Source organism: Zingiber officinale, chromosome 9B, assembly GCF_018446385.1.
Source record: "Zingiber officinale cultivar Zhangliang chromosome 9B, Zo_v1.1, whole genome shotgun sequence".
Taxonomy (NCBI): domain Eukaryota; kingdom Viridiplantae; phylum Streptophyta; class Magnoliopsida; order Zingiberales; family Zingiberaceae; genus Zingiber; species Zingiber officinale.
In genome coordinates, this window is record NC_056003.1 from 76,747,777 (window position 1) to 76,766,810 (window position 19,034).

At 41.1% G+C, this 19,034-nt stretch overlaps 2 protein-coding genes across 4 annotated transcripts; both read left to right on the plus strand.

The window, feature by feature from the left end:
* Window positions 1–7,070: 7,070 nt before the first annotated feature.
* Window positions 7,071–11,946, plus strand: LOC122022401 (65-kDa microtubule-associated protein 3-like). 3 transcript variants are annotated; one of them, XM_042580387.1, is made up of 13 exons: window positions 7,071–7,254; window positions 8,494–8,586; window positions 8,864–9,070; window positions 9,258–9,506; window positions 9,598–9,807; window positions 9,879–10,034; window positions 10,128–10,287; window positions 10,369–10,520; window positions 10,608–10,695; window positions 10,784–10,857; window positions 10,939–11,013; window positions 11,093–11,315; window positions 11,396–11,946. In XM_042580387.1, exons 2-13 carry the CDS (start codon window positions 8,515–8,517, stop codon window positions 11,758–11,760), a joined length of 2,031 nt encoding a protein of 676 aa, XP_042436321.1. In that variant the 5' UTR covers window positions 7,071–7,254; window positions 8,494–8,514; the 3' UTR covers window positions 11,761–11,946. The 3 variants fall into 3 exon arrangements, with proteins under 3 accessions (XP_042436321.1, XP_042436322.1, XP_042436324.1); XM_042580388.1 differs by having other exon boundaries at window positions 11,093–11,300; XM_042580390.1 differs by lacking the exons at window positions 7,071–7,254; window positions 8,494–8,586 and having other exon boundaries at window positions 8,941–9,070; window positions 9,274–9,506.
* A 3,133-nt stretch (window positions 11,947–15,079) lies between these two features.
* On the plus strand, window positions 15,080–16,498 carry LOC122023071. The gene is made up of 2 exons (XM_042581164.1): window positions 15,080–15,930; window positions 16,177–16,498. Exons 1-2 carry the CDS (start codon window positions 15,080–15,082, stop codon window positions 16,496–16,498), a joined length of 1,173 nt encoding a protein of 390 aa, XP_042437098.1.
* The last annotated feature ends 2,536 nt before the right edge of the window (window positions 16,499–19,034 follow it).

Genomic DNA, 19,034 nt, shown 5'->3' on the forward strand with positions numbered 1-19,034 from the left:
AGTGATATGGGATTATCACTAAGTTAATTGTTGGACCTTAGTATCAAGGGGGAAATTAAGAGTTTCAATGAAAGGTATGGGACTTTCATTAGGAAGAAACTCTTGATCTTGATTCACTCTTTTTGATGTGTGTCAAAAAGGGGGAGAGTAGAAAGGAGAATGGAGAATGTCTAAAGAATGTTCAGGGAAGAACATTGGAAAACCTAAGTTAGGTTATCGGGTTAACCTAACTTGATTATGGGTTTGATTATGGGTTTTGTCAAACATCAAAAAGGGGGAGATTGTTGGTGCAACCTTAGGTCAAGGTTGACCTGGTTGACCAGACTCGAGTTGTGTTTTGATGTTTGACGAGTTATGTTTGACAATGTTTGACGTGAACAGAAAAGTTGTATCTTGATGTTTGACAAGGATACAAGCTTGGGAGATTGTGGGTGCAACCCGTGGTCAAGGTTGACCTGGTTGACCCGAGGTGAGTTGACTTGACTCGGAGAAGTCCAAGCAGGGAGCTTGGCATGGGAAAAGTCCAAGCAGGGAGCTTGGCATGGGAAAAGTCCAAGCAGGGAGCTTGGCATGGTGAAAAGTCCAAGCAGGGAGTTTGGCACGGGAAAAGTCCAAGTATGGAGACTTGGCACGGAGAAGTCCAAGTATGGAAGCTTGGCACATGGGAAGTCGGAGATGGCTCGGTAGCTCGTTCTCCGAACTGTAGTCAGAGAGGGCTCGGTAGCTCGTTCTCTGGACCGGATGTGGAAAGTCAGGGTGAGTGAAGCCAGGCAGACGGATAAGTCCTGGTGAGTGAAGCCAGGCAGTGGGAAAGTCCTGGTGAGTGAAGTCAGGCAGTGGGAAAGTCATGGTGAGTGAAGCCAGGCAGTTGTGAAAACCCTAGTGAGTGAAGCTAGGTGAAAGTCCTGGTGAGTGAAGCCAGGCAGTGGGAAAGTCCTGGTGAGTGAAGCCAGGCAGTTGGAAAGTCCTGGTGAGTGAAGCCGGGCAGATTGGAAATCCTGGTGAGTGAAGCCAGGTGAAAACCCTAGTGAATGAAGCTAGGTGAAAGTCCTGGTGAGTGAAACCAGGCAAGGGAAAATCCAGATGGATCAAGAGTGATCGGACATCTGGTGTTGAGAAGGTCAAGTAGGTCAAGGGAGTGACCGGATACTTGGCACGAAGAGAAAAGTCCAAGTGGGTCAAAGGGATTGACCGGACACTCGGTAGGGAGTCTTAGCAGGTCAAGGGAGTGACCGGATGCTAAGCATGATGTACTAACAGGTCAAGGTTGACCGGATGTTGGTGTGGGAGACTTGGGAAAAACCAAGCTCTGGATCGATCTGGGGACCGATCCAGTGATACGGCTGATCGGTCTGGTGACCGATCAGTAATCAAACAGAATGCTTCTGTGGATTATCTGATCGGACTGAAGACCGATCAGGAAGCAAACAGAAGAGAAGAAGGAGAAAGGCTGATCGGTCCAAGGGACCGATCAGACTCCTCCTGGACCGATCAGGTCATAGCCTGATCGGTCCAGGCTTAGCCTGATCGGTCCCTAAGACCGATCAGGGACAATGTGGACCGATCAGGTTGGAGCCTGATCGGTCCAGGACTAGCCGTTGTGAGTGACAACGGCTAGATCTCGGTCTTCTGTGTCTTCTTCTGCCTTCACAGGTTTGCAGGTTCAGCTATATAAAGAGTCGAGCGACTCTACAGGATTTCTTCTTGCTTCTGCAAGTTCTTCCTGGTTTCTTCTCTTGAGCTTTGCTGAGCTCTCGTCTAAGCTTCGCGTGAGCTTCCTTTCGGCTGGGTTCCTGCTGTTGTAGGCGTCGCTTGAAGCTGCTGCTTCATCCAGTCAAAGAGAAGGCAAGTAAGCGAAGGTGTTTCATACATTTGTATTGTATTTTGCTTCTTGCTGCTTTCTACTCCTGTATTGCTTTTGCAAAACATTGTGGCGAGGTTTCTCCACCCATAAGGAGTTTATATTAGCCGGTTTTCCGGGGACTCATCCACCAACGGATTGATAGGCTTCGTCCACCTTACGGACACGCCGAGGAGTAGGAGTTTCATCTCCGAACCTCGTTACATCGACGAGTTTGAGGTTTGTTATTCTCCGTTGTCGTTTCTATTGTTTATTTCAGCTGCGCTAACCTTGATTTGTAGAAAGAAACGAACGATTTGGGGCGGCTATTCACACCCCCCCTCTCTAGCCGCGTCCATCGATCCTAAGATGATCTTCATTTAGGGTTTTCATGCTTTAGGTTGCATAAAAAGCTAGACCCATGCTTCTAGGGTTTCGGCCAAGTAAAGATAAAAGGGTTTAGAGGAAGTTTAAAAACCTAACAAGACTTGTTTATGATTCTTCATTATATGTAACCCACTATATGATATTAGTTTAAGGTTTCATGCTTTAAGTGGCTGAAAGAAACCTAGAATCATGCCTTCATGCTTCGGCCAAGACAAGAAAAAGGAGGTTAAGGAGCTACCTAGGGTTTCTAAGGTCTCATATGTTATGTTAGTACCATGAGAACTTATGTTAGTGATTTCCATGTTTTTATGTTGCTTGAAAATCCATGATTTCATGTCTACATGTTTCGACCAAGATAAGAAAAATGAGGACAAGGAGCTACTTAAGGTTTCTATGATAGAATATGAATTTATGTCACCATGTTATTTGATATGTATACTCATGCCATCATGTTACAATTCCTATGATATGTTATTATGTTATGTGCACTTTATGCCATCATGTATGATTCCTATGATATGCTATATGCACTCTATGCCATCATGTTATGATTTCTATGATATGCTACATGTTATGTGCACATTATGCCACCATGATATGATTCCTATGATATGCTATATGTTATGGGCACTCATTGCCATCATGTTATGTTTATGCAAGGCTTATGTATGAGGAAAAGCCTAAGAGATGCTTCCCTTAAGTTGGGATTAAGAGCACTCTTCATGATAGCCTAAGAGATGCTTCCCTTAAGTTGGGACTAAGAGCACTCTTCATGTTATGACAAGAGATATGATATGCTATAATATGACAAGGAACATGATATGCTATGATATGACAAGAAAAATGTATGCTATTTTACTTTTGTATGGCTTGTACCAAGGGTGAGCTCCTAAGCGCCCCTAGGTCGATGGTCAATGAAACGGGCCTAGTAAAAGGGATGGGCTCCTAAGTTGCCCCTAGATCAATGGTCAATGAAACGGGCCTAGTTCCTAGTAGTTTCAAGATTAGCTACCTTGGATCTACTTAGGATGCGCGCATTCATGTATGTATGTGGTACAAAGCTGGACCCTCATGTTGAGATTATGTTTAAGTATTTATGTAATATATGTTTTCAAAAGGACATTTGGCATATACTCATTTCATGATACATGTTTTCAAAAGAACATCTTGCATCTACATGTTCATGCTATATAGTTTCCTCTATGAGTTAGTAAGATGCTATTGAAGATATGTCTATGATGCTTAGATGATCATGCTACTACTTTATGCTTATGCTCTCACATGCTATGTTATGATTTGCTTAAGATGAGTATGACACTACTTTATGCTAGCATGTAAGTTTTTTTTTTCATACCTAGATGTGAGTTGAATGAGCATGTTACCACTTTATGATTAATGCATGATTTATGGTTTTGTGAGTAGGAAGGGATCTTACTAAGCCTATGTGCTTATAGTTTAATTTCCCTTGTACTGCAGAAAAAGGAAAAGAATGGCTAAACTAAATGGAGCAGCAGAATGGCAAGGATGTGTGTGGAAGTGGCATGGTGGAAAGAAGATCTATTTTATATTTCAAGACTTATTCATTCTCTAAGTTTTGCTTATGAACTATTTTTCCTACTAGATACTTTTGGATGGTTTATACTTAATACGAACTTATGTTTCATGTTTTATGCTTTAGTAAGATGATTATGTTGCTTGTAAATATTGAATCAAGTTATATGCACTAGCATGTTGACACGTTTATTATGTTACATGATTTTATAGCTCACATGCCATGTTTTATTAGTATGCTTTTATGATAGCATGATCAGTAGTTAGTTTTCTTATATATATTTCCGCTGTCATGATTTTATATTTATAAATGCACGTATGCATGTTCAAGTAACCCCGTCCTCCCTAAGTAGTGGAAGGGCAGGCGTTACAACAAAAACCCTGTTTGGTTTAGGTAATCAATGATTTCCGAGTATTGTTCGATACCCGACACGTCAGCAAAAGGGTCATGCAATCCGAAATCGAAAAACTTCAGAAAACTAAGGTTTTTCTTGATTTTGGGGTTAACGGATTTTTTTTACCAAAACTACCCTCCGATAAGAAAAAAAAGAAAAATTTACAAAAACATTAAAAAAAAATTTAAAAAAATAAAAAATTTAAAATAAAATAAAATAAAAAAATTTAAAAAATAAAAATTTTAAAAAAATTAAAAATTTAAAAAATAAAAAAAATGAAAAATGGGGAAAAAATAAAAAATTTAAAAGTAAAAAAATAAAAAGTAAAAATTTTTAAAATTAAAAAATTAAAAAATTTAAAAATTAAAAAACGTAAAAAAATTAAAAAAAAAATAAAAAACACACATAAAGACGTAAAAAATATATATAAGAAAAAAGAAAAGTAAAAAACATAAAAAAACCTAAAGTTAAATAATAATAATAATAATAATAATACTAATAATAGTAATAATAATATGTATGGTTGATTTTGTAACTAAGGGTAATATAGTAAAATATTAAACTAGAGTATTCATTAAAACCTTCAAACAAACAAGTTTTTGTTGTATTACCTAGGTTAAACCAAACAACATTTGGTTATGTCTTATTCCCCATAACCTTAGTTATGTGATTACCTAGTAATCACATAACCAAAGTTATACATGATGACTTGAACCAAACTCACCCTAAAGGTGTTCTTGGATTATAGGATTAAATTAAGTAATCATTTCAATTGAACCAAAAAACTTTCAATTGTTATCTTGATAAAATTTCTCATTTGTACTATTTTTTGCAAGATTTTTAAACTATAACAATAATTCTTATTAATATATTCTTCCAATATTTTTTTTCCTTATTTATCTTTTTTGATAAATTTTGATCAATTGTTTTATTTTTAAACAATCTCATTTCAATATCAAACCAAATATTTATATTTATAATATGTTCACGGCTTGTTCCATAACTTTTAAGCTTGACACTAAGATTTTTCCAATCTCAACACCCTTCGTTTGCTAATTGAATTGTAATTGATTTTTGACTAAATAATTTATAATAAAAGTAAAATACTTTATCTAATTATTTTGAATATATTAGCCATTTTCTAACATATTTTTCTCCATTTGATAATTTTTCAATGTAATGACTCATAGAAGAATGTTTAGAATTTTTATCGTTTGAAAAAGGAAGATTAATTTCTCAAGTTGGACCTTTTTCAACTAATAAATCTATTAAATTTGTATCTATATTTTCTCATTGTGGTAGATCATATATATTTTGAAATATTCAATTAGTTTTTCATTTAAATTTTCAATTGTATTTTTTTTAGTTTTGATTTTGAATATTAGTAATAAATCTATTAAGTACACCGAATAAATTCTTCTATTTTTTTCATACATTTTATATATATAGAATCATATTTTTTTTTAATAGATATATTTATATTCAAATAATAATAATAAAAATATATAAGGTTCTACCATTTTATCAAAATAAAATTATTTAAAATTAAGTGAATAATCAAACCTGATTTAAATTTGATGATATTTTAAAATTCAACTATTACTTGCAAATATAATAATAAAAAATATTAAATTTTATTTGGATCCATTTTAAGTAGTATAATCTGTCATATAATATCCATAAACAATTCTCCTGACTAGATAATCAAAAATAGAAATAAATCACACATGCCAAGTTAGATTGCTGACATGGAAATAAATGACACTAAAATCTATTACATATGATCCATCCATCAAAAAAAACTTTATGACAAACACATGATGAACTTTCAAATAAAAAAGTGGCAATATGCAAAAATTACTAGTTAATGTTCTTATTTAGAAAGAATAAAAGAGCTAAGAAGAACAAAACAAAATAGACAACAACATATGCAGTATCTCAGATCTCTTACCTATCACTACATTGCAGTTACTCCTAGCAAAATGGCATAGATATCCTTCACCCTCCAAGGCTGAGGAATCCTCTCTCTCACGAGAAGAAGAATAGAACAATACAATAAGAGGTCTAGACCCTAGAACGAAAGCCAAATGCCATAGGCAGTCAAACACCATAGACAAAGAACACATGACTTGATATTCATTGGATTAGGGTGGAAATCAAAGCAGCATGTATGCGTGTATGATGAAATGTTAACTTAAAATTAATGGCTTAGCAAGTAAAGATTTTATAAAAATAATAATGATTCATTCAAAGATTTCTAATAATAATGACACCAATTTTATTGGGGTCCTAGATATAATTTTTTCGTGGGACCGGATCGATCATCCCAGACTCGACGTTACCCAACTTGATTAATTATTTTTTTTAATGACTTATGACGCATGTCTTAAGTCGGACATGCATATGTATATGTCCCTCGTTTCTATGAGATACTTGATTATAATATTCATTATGTTAAACAAAATAAATATATCATAATCTATCCACTTAATCTTAAATTAAGTATGCTCTACGAAATAATTTTCAATGTCTTAAAAATAAATGAATTTTTAAATAAAAACATTACAAATAAAGTCAAAAATATATGACTATTTTCATTCTGCTTCTCTCCGTCATTGTCTTTCCATTTGATTCCTTCCTTCTCTTCTCCGTTGATTGCTTTGCGACGAATCCGTTACACAAATTTACTGCCCCGTTTCATATGGAAGGTATTCATTAGGGCTTGCTCATCACTATAATTACCAGCCCACCCTTACGATGGATCCTTTCCCATCATGTAACGGTACTTAATCTATCTCCGTCCCTTTCAAATTCAACGGCCAAGATCAACTTCCTCGATCACGAAAGCTCTCCGTTTGATTTTGAATCTCTCCAGGCTCTTCTTTTTCTCCTCCTCTCCCTTTTTTGATTTCCACTTATTGAAACCACCTTATTCCTCCTCCTCTTCTGATTTGGATTAACCCACAGCAGTGGTCACCTCTTGCGAGTTCTTCCCTCTTCTTCCTTTCCTGCCGGTTCTCCATCGAAGAAGACCTAGGGTTTGAAGCTGGGAACTTGTTGCGCTGAGTTATTGAAACGACGGTAAACATCTTGTCTTTAACTCTCCTTCCTTTTTGTAGCTTCAAATTATTTGGATTCCTCAATCTCCTCGTTGTTGCAATTTTGTGTATTTGAGGGAAGTGATGTGTTGAAGGGATGTGTGTCTGGGATCAGATCTGATTTAATTATAATCGATTAATTATTTTTTATTTCTGTTTTTGATAGTGTTTGATGTGTGGTATTGGCTGATTTAGGGTTTCAAAGTCGAGCGGCGACTGTTTGGCAGAGACTAGTTAAGATCTGACTTATAGGCGTGAAGACCAAGACTTTTAGGGGAATTTTGGCTTAGATTTATTTTTGAGGAAGGCTTTTCTACATTTGTTTCTTTAAATCAAGTATTATATGCCTGTACATTTCTTGGGCTGAAATTGGTTGTCTTTCTTCCCTGGTTTTATAACAGGGGTGGTTTCGAGTCAATAAAAATTATAATTTATGAGATTCTATATTTGAGATGAGTGTTTGGTTGCTTGTGGCTCTACGTCTGTTATAATTGGTTGGTGTTGGTGTATAGAGATGAGTGTTTGGTTGACATGAGCTGTTAGTTTGTCTTTCGAGGAGCTGTTGTTGGTTGCAAATAGGTTCTCATCCTTATGTCTTTCAAATCATGATATTTTTGTGTGGTAAGCTATTGCCAACTTGCATGATAATGATAGATTTATTGGTTCTGCTGCTTCTACTAGCTGTCATATTCATTTAGATAATTTTGAAAAGTGTTTATGCTACCATCATTATCAAACTGTGTTTGCCCAACTATTCAACACTTTATACAAGGTTATATCACTAGTATTTTAGAAAATCTTTACGTCCTACTTAAATTAAAAGTGCCTAATATGTTAATCCTTGAGCGTTACCTGATTTCTAGTTTCTTGTTGTGTTAGAAAATCTTTCCTGTTAATTAAACAAATGATATATTGAATGAAATTTAATATGGTGAATCATAAGAAGAGCATCAACATTCTATAACTTGTGTATATATAGGTGGTATTGCAAAAAATGTATTGTTAAACCTCAAACTACCAAAATATATTTGTATATATATTTTTGAACAAATAAACTTCAAGTGGAAATGAACTTAATATCTTGTTTCAATTTCATTTCACTTAGGTATATGCAAGAAAGAAGACCAAATCCAGATCCGACAATTGCTAATACTATCTTGGGTTTTCCTTGTTTAGGTTTACTTTCCCTTTATAATGCTAACATTAAGTATCCATTTTGCAGATTCAAGTTGGCCAACTTAATATGGCTCGTGTATCTACCGATCAGCTATTACAATTGGAGACAACATGTGGATCTCTTCTATACGAGCTTCAGGTTTTCGCTACTAGATCCACTAACCTTTACTATATGCCGATATTGAAATCTTTACATAAGAAATAGGAGGTAATAAAACAGTTATGTAAGCCAGTGCATCTATCTCCATCATTTTCACAATTAGTAGGCAGTCATTGCGATCAATTACTGTGTTGCTTTTAAGGGTAATGCTGTCTGGCATAGTTTTTGTAATGAATTGTCCATTTCGTGCAGCATCTTGCTTATTGTCAAAAGCAAACCAGTTTCTCAGATATTAATGTAGCTATTATCGTTTTAGATTATATGGGACGAGGTAGGTGAGACTGATACAGAAAGGGACAAGATGCTACTTGAACTAGAACGGGAGTGCCTTGAGGTGTATAGAAGAAAGGTTGATCAGGCTAACCGTTGTAGGGCTCAGCTGCGACAAGCAATTGCTGACTCTGAAGCTGAGCTTGCAACCATATGTTCTTCAATGGGTGAGCCGCCAGTTCACACGAGGCAGGTGGGTCATTGTCCATGTTGTCAAATAAGCATTTATTTTTCATTGAGCTTCAAATTCTAGAAAAGACTCCAAGAACTATTTGGAAAAATCTAGCTCACACATTGAAGTTGCTTTTATCGGTTGAGAGAGATTTTATTTGGTGTCCATAACCTTATTAAGACGATATTAATCATACTTATTTTCCTAGTCCATTCAAAAAGTAGGCAGTTTAAAAGAGGAGCTGAAGTCCATAACACCGCAACTAGAGGAGATGAGAAAGAGGAAAGGTGAGAGATTGAATCAATTTTCAGAAGTAGAGCAACAGATAAGAAATATCTCAGTTGAGATCATGGCTACTGAGTACAACCCATCGAGGCATGTTGTTGATGAATCTGATTTATCCATTAGAAAGCTTGAAGAATTGTGCAGATACCTAGAGTCGCTGCAAAAGGAGAAGGTTGGAAACTCAATTACTCTCTTGTCACAGATTCTATTGAATACTTGTATTGCAGATTTGCCCTTTTAACCAAAACATTTGGCTGCTGCAGAGTGACCGCTTGAAACAGATCATGGATCACTTGTCAACTCTGAATGCTTTATGTTCTGTTCTTGGTGTTGATTTCAAAGAAACAATAAGAGAGATACACCCTAGTTTAGATGATGCTAAAGCTTCCAAGAGTGTCTGCAGTGCCACAATTGAAAGGCTTGCTACTGCCATTGGCAGATTAAGAGACATTAAGATAGAGAGGATGCAGAAGGTAAACCATGCATTGAGTACAGTATCTCAGAAATTTACCATAATATGAACCCATATACCAATATCTTGCAGCTTCAAGATTTTGCATCTACAATGCTGGAGTTATGGAATTTGATGGATACGCCTATTGAAGAGCAACAGTTTTTTCAGAACGTTGCCTGCAACATAGCTGCTTCAGAAGAAGAAATTACTGAGGCTAATACTCTTTCAGTGAACTTTCTTAGCTGTGTGAGTCATCCAACTAGCGGATTGCTTTGTCTACTCCTCCTTGGTCCTGTGTTTGGTTGGATATTACCAATAGAAGAATTATGTTATATGCAGGTGGAAGCAGAGGTTTTGAGGCTTGAACAACTAAAAGTAATCAAGATGAAAGAACTAATCTTGAGGAAAAAAGCAGAACTCAAAGAGCTTGGTCGACGAGCTCATTTGGTGGTTGAGGCAGAAAATGGAGCTGAAGTTGCAATTAGTGCAATTGAATCTGGTATATATAATGTTCCTGCATTTTCCAGTTTTGAATTAAATAGGCTTTGTCAGTTTAAACGTCACTTTTGGTGTTTTGCAGGAGCTATTGATGCTTGCTTAGTTTTGGAACAGATAGGGTGCCAAATAGCAACAGTTAAAGAGGAAGCTTTTAACAGGAAAGATATTCTTGAAAGAGTAGAAAAATGGTTAACGGCATGCGAGGAGGAAGCATGGTTGGAGGAGTATAATAGGGTCTGAAATATTATTCGAATGGTAGCTTTAACGTTTAGCCTTATACCATGTGACTTCTATATCTTTTGTGCGATCTACTTATTGTAGGATGAGAATCGATACAATGCTGGAAGGGGTGCACATCTAACGCTTAAGCGTGCTGAGAAAGCTCGTGCTCTAGTTAACAAGATTCCAGGTAGTTTATAAACACAAACATCGAAAGAAAACATCTATTATAAAAAAAAAGTTGGCGGACATAAAATTGCAACTTTTATCTTGAGCAGGAATCGTAGATACTTTGGTAGCCAAAATTACACAGTGGGAGAAGGAAAGAGCCATTGGATTCACATATGATGGCGTGAGCATTTTCATTAAGTGGTCTGTTGTGTGAATCAGTTAATAGATTGACGAAAAAACAAAACTGATTTTCTATATCTAGGTGCGGCTTCTTTCGATGCTGGAAAAGTACGCCATAGTTAGGCAAGAGAAAGAGCAAGAGCGGAAGAGGCAAAGGGCAAGTGTTTTTAACTATATTAAGTTGGCTAGAATAAATATGTGGCTTTGGATTAAGATATTGGATTTAATTCATTCAGGATCAGAAGAAACTCCAAGGCCAACTGATAGCTGAGCAGGAAGCCCTCTACGGTTCAAAACCAAGCCCTTCAAAGCCTCAAAGTGCCAAGAAAGTAGGTCCAAACCGAAGGCTATCTCTTGGTGGGGCAGCAGCATTGCAGACTCCTAAATCTGATTACATGCATTCTGCAAAGTCCACTCGCTCCGTAAAGATGACAGATGATCTCGGTACACTTTCTCCCGGTTAGATTCTTTACTTCCAATAACTCAAATTCTTCAGACAAGTGCATCAAATCCAGACTTTAAATTTCAAGTTCTTGTAGGTGCAAAGGGATTAGATATTGCTGGCCTTCCTGTGAAGAAGCTGTCATATAATAACGCCATGACTACATATCAAGGAGTGCAACGCAAACCTTTCGCGCCCGTAGCTCCAGTCAACTCCATTCCATTGACGCCATCTAAATCCCTCATTGCCAATGCTTTAGAAGAGAACAAGATCCCGAACGCAATGCTGTCCCCGACCCCAAAAACTCCAGCGACAGCTGCAGCAGTGCTAATGCATGTGGCTACAACACCTGCCCCAACCTGCCTTTTCAATGAAGCTCTGGTGAAGGTAGTAGCACCTGTGGATGAAACTGAGTATTCGTTTGAGGAGAGAAGGCTTGCATTCTATGTTGGTGGTAAATGAATTGAGCTACATCGTTCAGTACATAGCTGAATACTCATTTTTTGAACATAGACTAGATTTGTTCTTGTAATCCTAGATCTGAAGGATGGTTGTGCATCAAGATGCTGGCAAATGTTGACATAAGAATTGCAAGAGTACTTGTTCTGAAGAGAATAATTCTTTGATGCATTACAAAAATGACATCAACAACCGTAGCCAAAATGGAACTACTGTGAGCTTACATTATTGTAGAAAGTTTCTCACTAATAACGGTGAAGATTTCCTTAGGGCTGCATCCAGATCTTCGAGGCAAACGGTGGTTTTATTCTCCAAGAAGATAAGTGATACGGTGCATGATAGTAGGGTCGGACAGTGGATGTGATCAGAAGTCAAGCCCTTGGGGTGGTCAGAAGTCAAGCCTGCTTGATGGTCAGAAGTCAAGCTCACATGGCGGTCAGAAATCAGACCTACGTGGTGGTCAAGAGTCTGGCCTACATGGAAGTCAAGATTCCGGCCTACGTGGAGATCAAAGGGTCAGGTTACAAGATGATCTTGGTCAGGCACAAGTGCTAGTCTGAGGTTAGACCTACGCGTCGAGTAGGAACTCGGAAGCAAGAATACAGGTCAGGATTTATAGCCCTGCGACACATGATACCTGGACCAAAGCGTACAGGTCGGGATGTGCCAACCAAGGATACAGGTCAGAATTTATACCCTTACGACACAGAATACAGGGACCAAAGCGCACAGGTTGGGATGTGCCAACCAAGGATACAGGTCAGGATTTATAGCCTTGCGGCACAGGATACCTGGACCAAAGCGTACAGGTCGGGATGTGCCAACCAAGGATACAGGTCAATTTATAGCCTTGCGGCATAGAACACAGGAACCAAAGCGTACAGGTCGGGATGTGCCAACCAAAGATACAGGTCAGGATTTATAACTTTGCGACACAGGATACCTGGATCAAAGCGTGCAGGTCGGGATGTGCCAACCAAGGATACAGGTCAGGATTTATAGCCTTGTGGCACAGGACCTGGATCAAAGCGTGCAGGTCGGGATGTGCAAGCTAAGGATGCAGGTCAGGGCTTCTGGCATAGAACACAGGGACCAAAACGTGCAGGTCGAGATGGACTAGCTAAGGATACAGGTCGGGATTTCTGACATAGGACACATGGATTAAGGCATACAAGTCGGGACAGACAGAATCAGACTAAGGCATACAGGTCGGGACAGATGGAATCGGACTAAGGCGTACAGGTCGGGACAGATGGAATCGGACGGAGGCGTACAGGTCGGGACGCATGATAAGTGGAACCAAGCCAAGACATACAAGTCATGATACAAGGTAAGGCAGGTCAGGAGTTCACAAGACAGGACACGCAGGACAGGGCTGGTGTACAGATCTGGATTTGTGAAGCGGCAAACGCAGGTTAGGAAATATAGGTCTACACCCCACAAAGCGAGGTCGGCAGGCACAGGAGCCCAATCCAGGGTTAATAGATCGGGGCAAGCATACACTACACGACAAGTAAGCTAGGGAATCGTAACAATCTGTTAGGGAATAATCACTGTCTGTTAGAGAATATGCTAACGGTTTGGTGCTCACCACCTGCTGATTCCTTCCTAGACCTATAGGAGGACACCACGTGTCATTCACCGCTAGACAAAGCCTGACATCCAACATTCCCTGACACCCGTCAGACTCCAGAAGCATCCCTTGCAGTATAAAAAGGGAAGCTTTGCCCCTTACGTAGGTACGCTCACTCGTCTTTACTCTCATTTTTACTTTTCGTACTTTTCTCTATGTCTCTGCGGCAAAAGTGCTTGATTTGAGCGTCGGAGAGTCTGACATAACGACTTTCCGTCAACACCAGTTACAACGCGGCCCGCCTCTGTCCGACTCAGCTTCCGGACGGGATCAAATTTGGTGTCATTTGTGGGAACACAACTACCTGTTCCGGAACGTGACGATGGAGGACTCGGGTAGAATCAACGTAACCATGACCGTAGGAGAATACGAGCTCTTCAAAGAGGCTAAGAAGCGGGCGGCCTCCGAAAAGCAACAAACTACCGCATCTAGACAAAAAATGTTACCTGAGGTTTCCTAAGAACCGGCTCACGCTTCAGACCGGGGGTCCAAGAGGAAACAACCTCTGGAATTTCCTCCTGCCTTCTATAGAGAGCCGGGCCAGGCGTACCATCAACCATACCCCGGATGCTACAGCCACAAGGAGGAGCCACAAGTTTCGGTAGCTGAGAGTTCTTTGCCCAAGGATTCGAACAGAGGGAAGTCTATCATCCCGCGCGAAGAACGCCGGCCAGAACTGGAAGAGAAAGTGTCATTCTCTTCCAAAATCTTGGAGGAGAGGCTACCCAAAGGGTACCGACCCCTGCTATCGGGGAATACGATGACAGTAAAGATTCTGAAGACCATCTCCGCAAGTTCAGGAACGTGGCTCTGCTGCATCAATACAACGATGCCGTTAAATGCCGAGTGTTCCTGAACACTCTATCATGTTCTGACCAAAAGTGGTTCGATAGACTGTCGCATGGGTCTATCACCTGCTTTTCTGACTTCAAGATCGCGTTCCTGCGCCATTTCACCAGTAGCAGGAAGTATCAAAAAATGGACCATTGCTTGTTTGCTCTCAAGCAAGGGCCCGCTGAACCATTGAGGAGCTATATCAAGCGCTTCAATCAAGTGACCCAGGATATTCTCTCGGCCACATCAGAAATACTTATGAGCGCCTTCTCTCATGGGCTGACTGAGGGAGAGTTCTTTAGAGATCTCATCAGGAATCCTATAAGGAATTTCGATGAGATTCTTGAGAAGGCGACCAGCTACATCAACGTAGAGGAGGCACAGGTGGCTCGAAGGAAGGCAGACAAACCGCCTCCCTCTACTAACAGACCAGAGAGAAGAGCACCTCAACCGCCTGCTCAGCCTCTCCCTCCACGTGCTCGGGAAGCCAGACCTACCTTCCACCCCGGTCACGACGTTCGGTCGGGCCCGCATGTAGCAGCAGTCCAGGTCCCCCGACCTGGCCCTTGGGGACCACGTTATTGTACTTACCACCGGTCGCACACGCATGCCATCAGCAATTGTGTGCAATTCGCTCGAGACTCCCGTCGTACCGTTGACTTGGGCCTGCCACCTCCAGAGCTAGCTCCTTAGATCCAAAGAATAATTGAGCAGAGACGCAACTCGGCAGGACAAGCAGGGAGACCCTGAGCAGATCAGGGAGGACCCAACATGCCGCCTTAAGGGCACACTGGGGAGCCAGGAGAAGCTCGGGAGGTCGAAAATAGGGGAAACACAGCCATCCGAGAAATTGGTATGATCTCCGGAGGACCCACCGACGGGGATTCGTGTAGGGCACATAAATCCCATGAGCGTCGATTGGAGATTCATGCGGTAGGGTGTAGCCAAGAGCAAGATGCTGGCCCTGTCATCAGCTTTGGGCCCCAAGACTTGGAGGGACTGGAGCTGCCCCATGATGATGCCCTCATCATCAAGGCTGTTATTGCCAATCGTCGAGTGGCCAGAGTCTTCGTTGACACTGGCAGCTCTATCAACGTATTATTCATATCTGCTTTTGAAGAAATGCAAATCGACGCTAGCGAGCTTCAGCCGGTGGCCACTTCTTTATATGGTTTTACTGGCAACGAAGTAAAAACCATGGGCCAGATCAAGTTGGCCATATCCTTGGGAAGTGAGCCTCTAATAAGAACCAGGAGGAGTACCTTTATCGTGGTAGACTCGCCCTCCTCTTACAATGTTATTTTAGGCCGACTAGCCTTGCATGAATTCAGGGTCGCCGTCTTTATCTTCCACCAGAAGATCAAGTTCCCCGTTGGAGAGCAGGTCAGTGAAGTTAGAGGGGAGCAAAAGGTCTCTCGGCGATGCTATATTGACATGGTCAAGGTCGAGGCTCACAAGGCGCAGAGGACTCATGACGGGGTTGTTCATGCCATTCAGAAGGAGCCTATGCCTATAGCGGAAGAGCCCATCCCCTGTGAAGAGATCCAATTATATTCTGAGCGCCTGGAGACTCTCACTCGCATAGCCGGGGACCTGCCGCCCGAGCTGAAAGAAGACTTGATCCAGTGCTTGATCCGTAATAGGGATGTCTTCACCTGGTCCACTGAAGAACTACTAGGGGTCAAGTCTGAAGTAGCAAAACACAGGTTACATCTCTTGCCTGACGCCCGACCCGTCAAGCAAAAGAAGAGAAACTTCTCTGTCGATCAAAATAAAATCATCCGAGCTGAAGTGGACCAGCTCAGGAAAGCAGGCCACGTTAGGGAAGTGCTGTTCCCGTCCTGACTTTCTAACATGGTTTTAGTGGCGAAGCCCAACAATAAGTGGAGAGTCTGCATAGACTTCCGGGATCTCAATAAAGCCAGCCCTAAAGATTGTTATCCTTTGCCTAGAATCGATCAATTGGTGGACTCAACTACCGGCTGTGAAAGAATCTGCATGCTGGACGTTTATCAGGGGTACCATCAAATCCCCTTGGCCGTGGAAGATCAAGAGAAGGTTAGTTTTATCACGGCAGATGGTACCTTCTGCTACACTGTCATGCCTTTTGGGCTCAGGAATGTTGGAGCCACCTATCAAAGGATGATGGACAAGATCTTCCGGGAGCAGGCCGGGCACAATGTAGAAGTTTATGTAGATGACATACTCATCAAGTCTCTCTTAGCTGCAAATCTGATAGCTGATGTGGAGGAGACCTGTGGCACCCTCCAGTAGTATGGAATAAAATTGAATCCCTTAAAGTGTTTATTCGGAGCCAAAGGAGGAAAGTTCTTGGGCTATCTCGTCACTGAGAGGGGAATTAAAGCCAACCCTTAAAAGGTCCAAGCGCTCCGAGATATGAAGGCCCCCCAAAACTTGAGGGAATCACAAAAGCTGGTAGACAAGATAATAGCCCTGTCTAGATTTATCTCCAGGTTAGCAGACAGAGCAGCGCCCTTCTTCAAGGTGCTCAGAAAAGCCTCCAAATTCCAGTGGGATGAAGAATGCGCACGAGCTTTTGAAGAGCTAAAGAAGTATTTGGAGAGCCTGCCTTCTCTATTTAAACCTATTACAGGAGAGCCGCTCTGGGTTTCTAGTGGCCGTGGGGGTGGTATTAGTGAAGGAACAAGACAATGTACAATGGTCAGTGTATTTTTTCAGTCATCTATTAAAGGGAGCTGAGTCTCGATACACAACTCTGGAAAAGTTGGTCTATGGATTGGTGCTCATGGCTCAACATTTAAAACCATATTTCCTGGCTCATCCTATCACAGTCTTGACAAATAGCACCATGGGTAAAGCCCTTACCAACGTTGAAGTTGCTGGCCGGCTTATCAAATGGACGATTAAATTGGGAGAGTACAATATCACCTATCAACCTCGCACGGCTATCAAAGCACAGGCCTTGGTTGATTTCTTGACCAAGATCCATCAAGCGGATTCAGAAGAAACTTGGAAAGTGTATGTGGATGGATCAACTACATGCCAAGGGAGTGGTGTCAGAATTCTTTTGATATCCCCCCGAGAAGATATTTTACAGCTAGCTGTGCGATTAAATTTTCGAGCTACCAATAATGAGGCAGAGTGTGAGGCTTTATTGGCAGGTCTGTAGGTAGCCCGGAATGTGGGAGTTGCCTGAGTTATCATTTATTCAGATTCTCAGCTAGTAACTCAACAAGTAACTAACAACTTTGAGATCAATAGCGACAAGCTGCAAACATATTGGGAGGCTTATGAGAAGATTAAAGAAGAATTCAAGGAGATCACGGTCAGCAAGATTCCTAGAGCAGAGAATAGCCGAGCTGATGAGTTAGCTAAAATGGCCAGTTCTCTGACCACATGGATACTGGATAAGTCAATGGCACAAACCTTTCTCATAACCCAAATAGATCTGCAGAATAACCAAGACGAGATTATTGACTGGAGAGCACCGATGATTAGCTATCTTCAATAGGGCACCTTGTCAACAGACTTGGAATAAGCGCGACTTGTCAGGAAAAAGGCCCATGCTTACACTATGATAGGGGATCAATTATATAAGCAGGCGTTTTCTAGACCTTTACTCAAGTGCCTAAGCATAGAAGAGGCAGATTAGGTCTTGAAAGAAATGCATTTGGGGTGCTTGGCAGTCATGCTGGAGGTCAAACACTAGCTCGTAAGGTGCTGTTGGCTGGATATTTTTGGCCCACTCTCCAGAGGGATGCTCAACAACTGGTGAACACTTGCCTGTCCTGCCAGAAGCATCAAAATCTGACGTATATGCCCACCTCAGTGTTAAAGAATCTATAGTTTCTTGCCCCTTTGATCAGTGGGGTACGGACATTGTCGGACCTTTCCCTATGGCGTCCGGTCAAAGGCGATTCTTACTGGTGGCTGTAGACTACTTTTCCAAGTGGGTGGAAGCCGAAGCTCTAGACAGGATTACCGAGAGAGTGGTTATTCAATTTCTATGGAAGAACATTCTGTGTAGATTCGGTATACCCCATAAATTGGTATCAGATAACGGAAGACAGTTTCAAGGTCGGAAGATTCAGGCCTCGTGTCGAGGGTTCGACATTGCTCAGGCGTTCACCTCTGTAGCGTACCCACAAAGCAATGGGCAGACCGAGGTTATCAACCGAGAAATTGTACGAGGATTAAAGATTAAGCTAGACCATGTGGGAGGAGACTGGGAAGAAGAGCTACAAAGTATTTTTTGGACGTACCATACAACATCGCGAGAAAGCACAGGTCTTACTCTGTTTCACCTGGTCTACGGCAGTGAAGCAGTGGTACCTGTGGAGGTCGGGGTACCTTCAACTAGGAAAATGCTATATGACGAGGAGAATGCTCAGCGACGACTGACAGAGCTGGATCCTCATTAGCGAGACTCGCGAGCGAACGATAGCCCGACTAATGGCCTATCGATAGATGATGAGACAAAATTATGATAGGAAGGTGGTTCCTCACTTCTTTGGAGAAGGGGACCTGGTCTAGAAGCGAGTGAAACCCGTAGGAGACGTAGCCAAGCTAGCACCTCAATGGGATGGACCCTACAAAGTTATCAAAAAGTTGGCATCTGGTGCGTACTACCTGCAGGACAACCGGGGCAGGAATCTACACCGGCCTTAGAGTGCTAACTACCTTCGGCCTTACCGCACATAGGTATAGGTCTGAGGGGAGTAGGATAAACCAGGCCGAGAAACCTACTTGGTCAGGATTGTTACCTGATAGAGCAGGTCGGGAATGTACCAACCGATCAGTAAAAATACTTGTTGATCAGGTTTGCTAC

What these genes read in the sequence shown, in the direction of transcription:
- LOC122022401 (XM_042580387.1), top strand. Translation starts at nt 8,515, where the DNA reads ATGGCTCGTGTATCTACCGATCAGCTATTACAATTGGAGACAACATGT. An exon ending in AGTCGCTGCAAAAGGAGAAG is followed by an intron (nt 9,507 to 9,597) that starts GTTGGAAACTCA and finishes TGGCTGCTGCAG; the next exon opens with AGTGACCGCTTGAAACAGAT. An exon ending in GGTTGGAGGAGTATAATAGG is followed by an intron (nt 10,521 to 10,607) that starts GTCTGAAATATT and finishes TACTTATTGTAG; the next exon opens with GATGAGAATCGATACAATGC.
- LOC122023071 (XM_042581164.1), top strand. Translation starts at nt 15,080, where the DNA reads ATGATCTCCGGAGGACCCACCGACGGGGATTCGTGTAGGGCACATAAA. An exon ending in TCTGAAGTAGCAAAACACAG is followed by an intron (nt 15,931 to 16,176) that starts GTTACATCTCTT and finishes TCCTTTGCCTAG; the next exon opens with AATCGATCAATTGGTGGACT.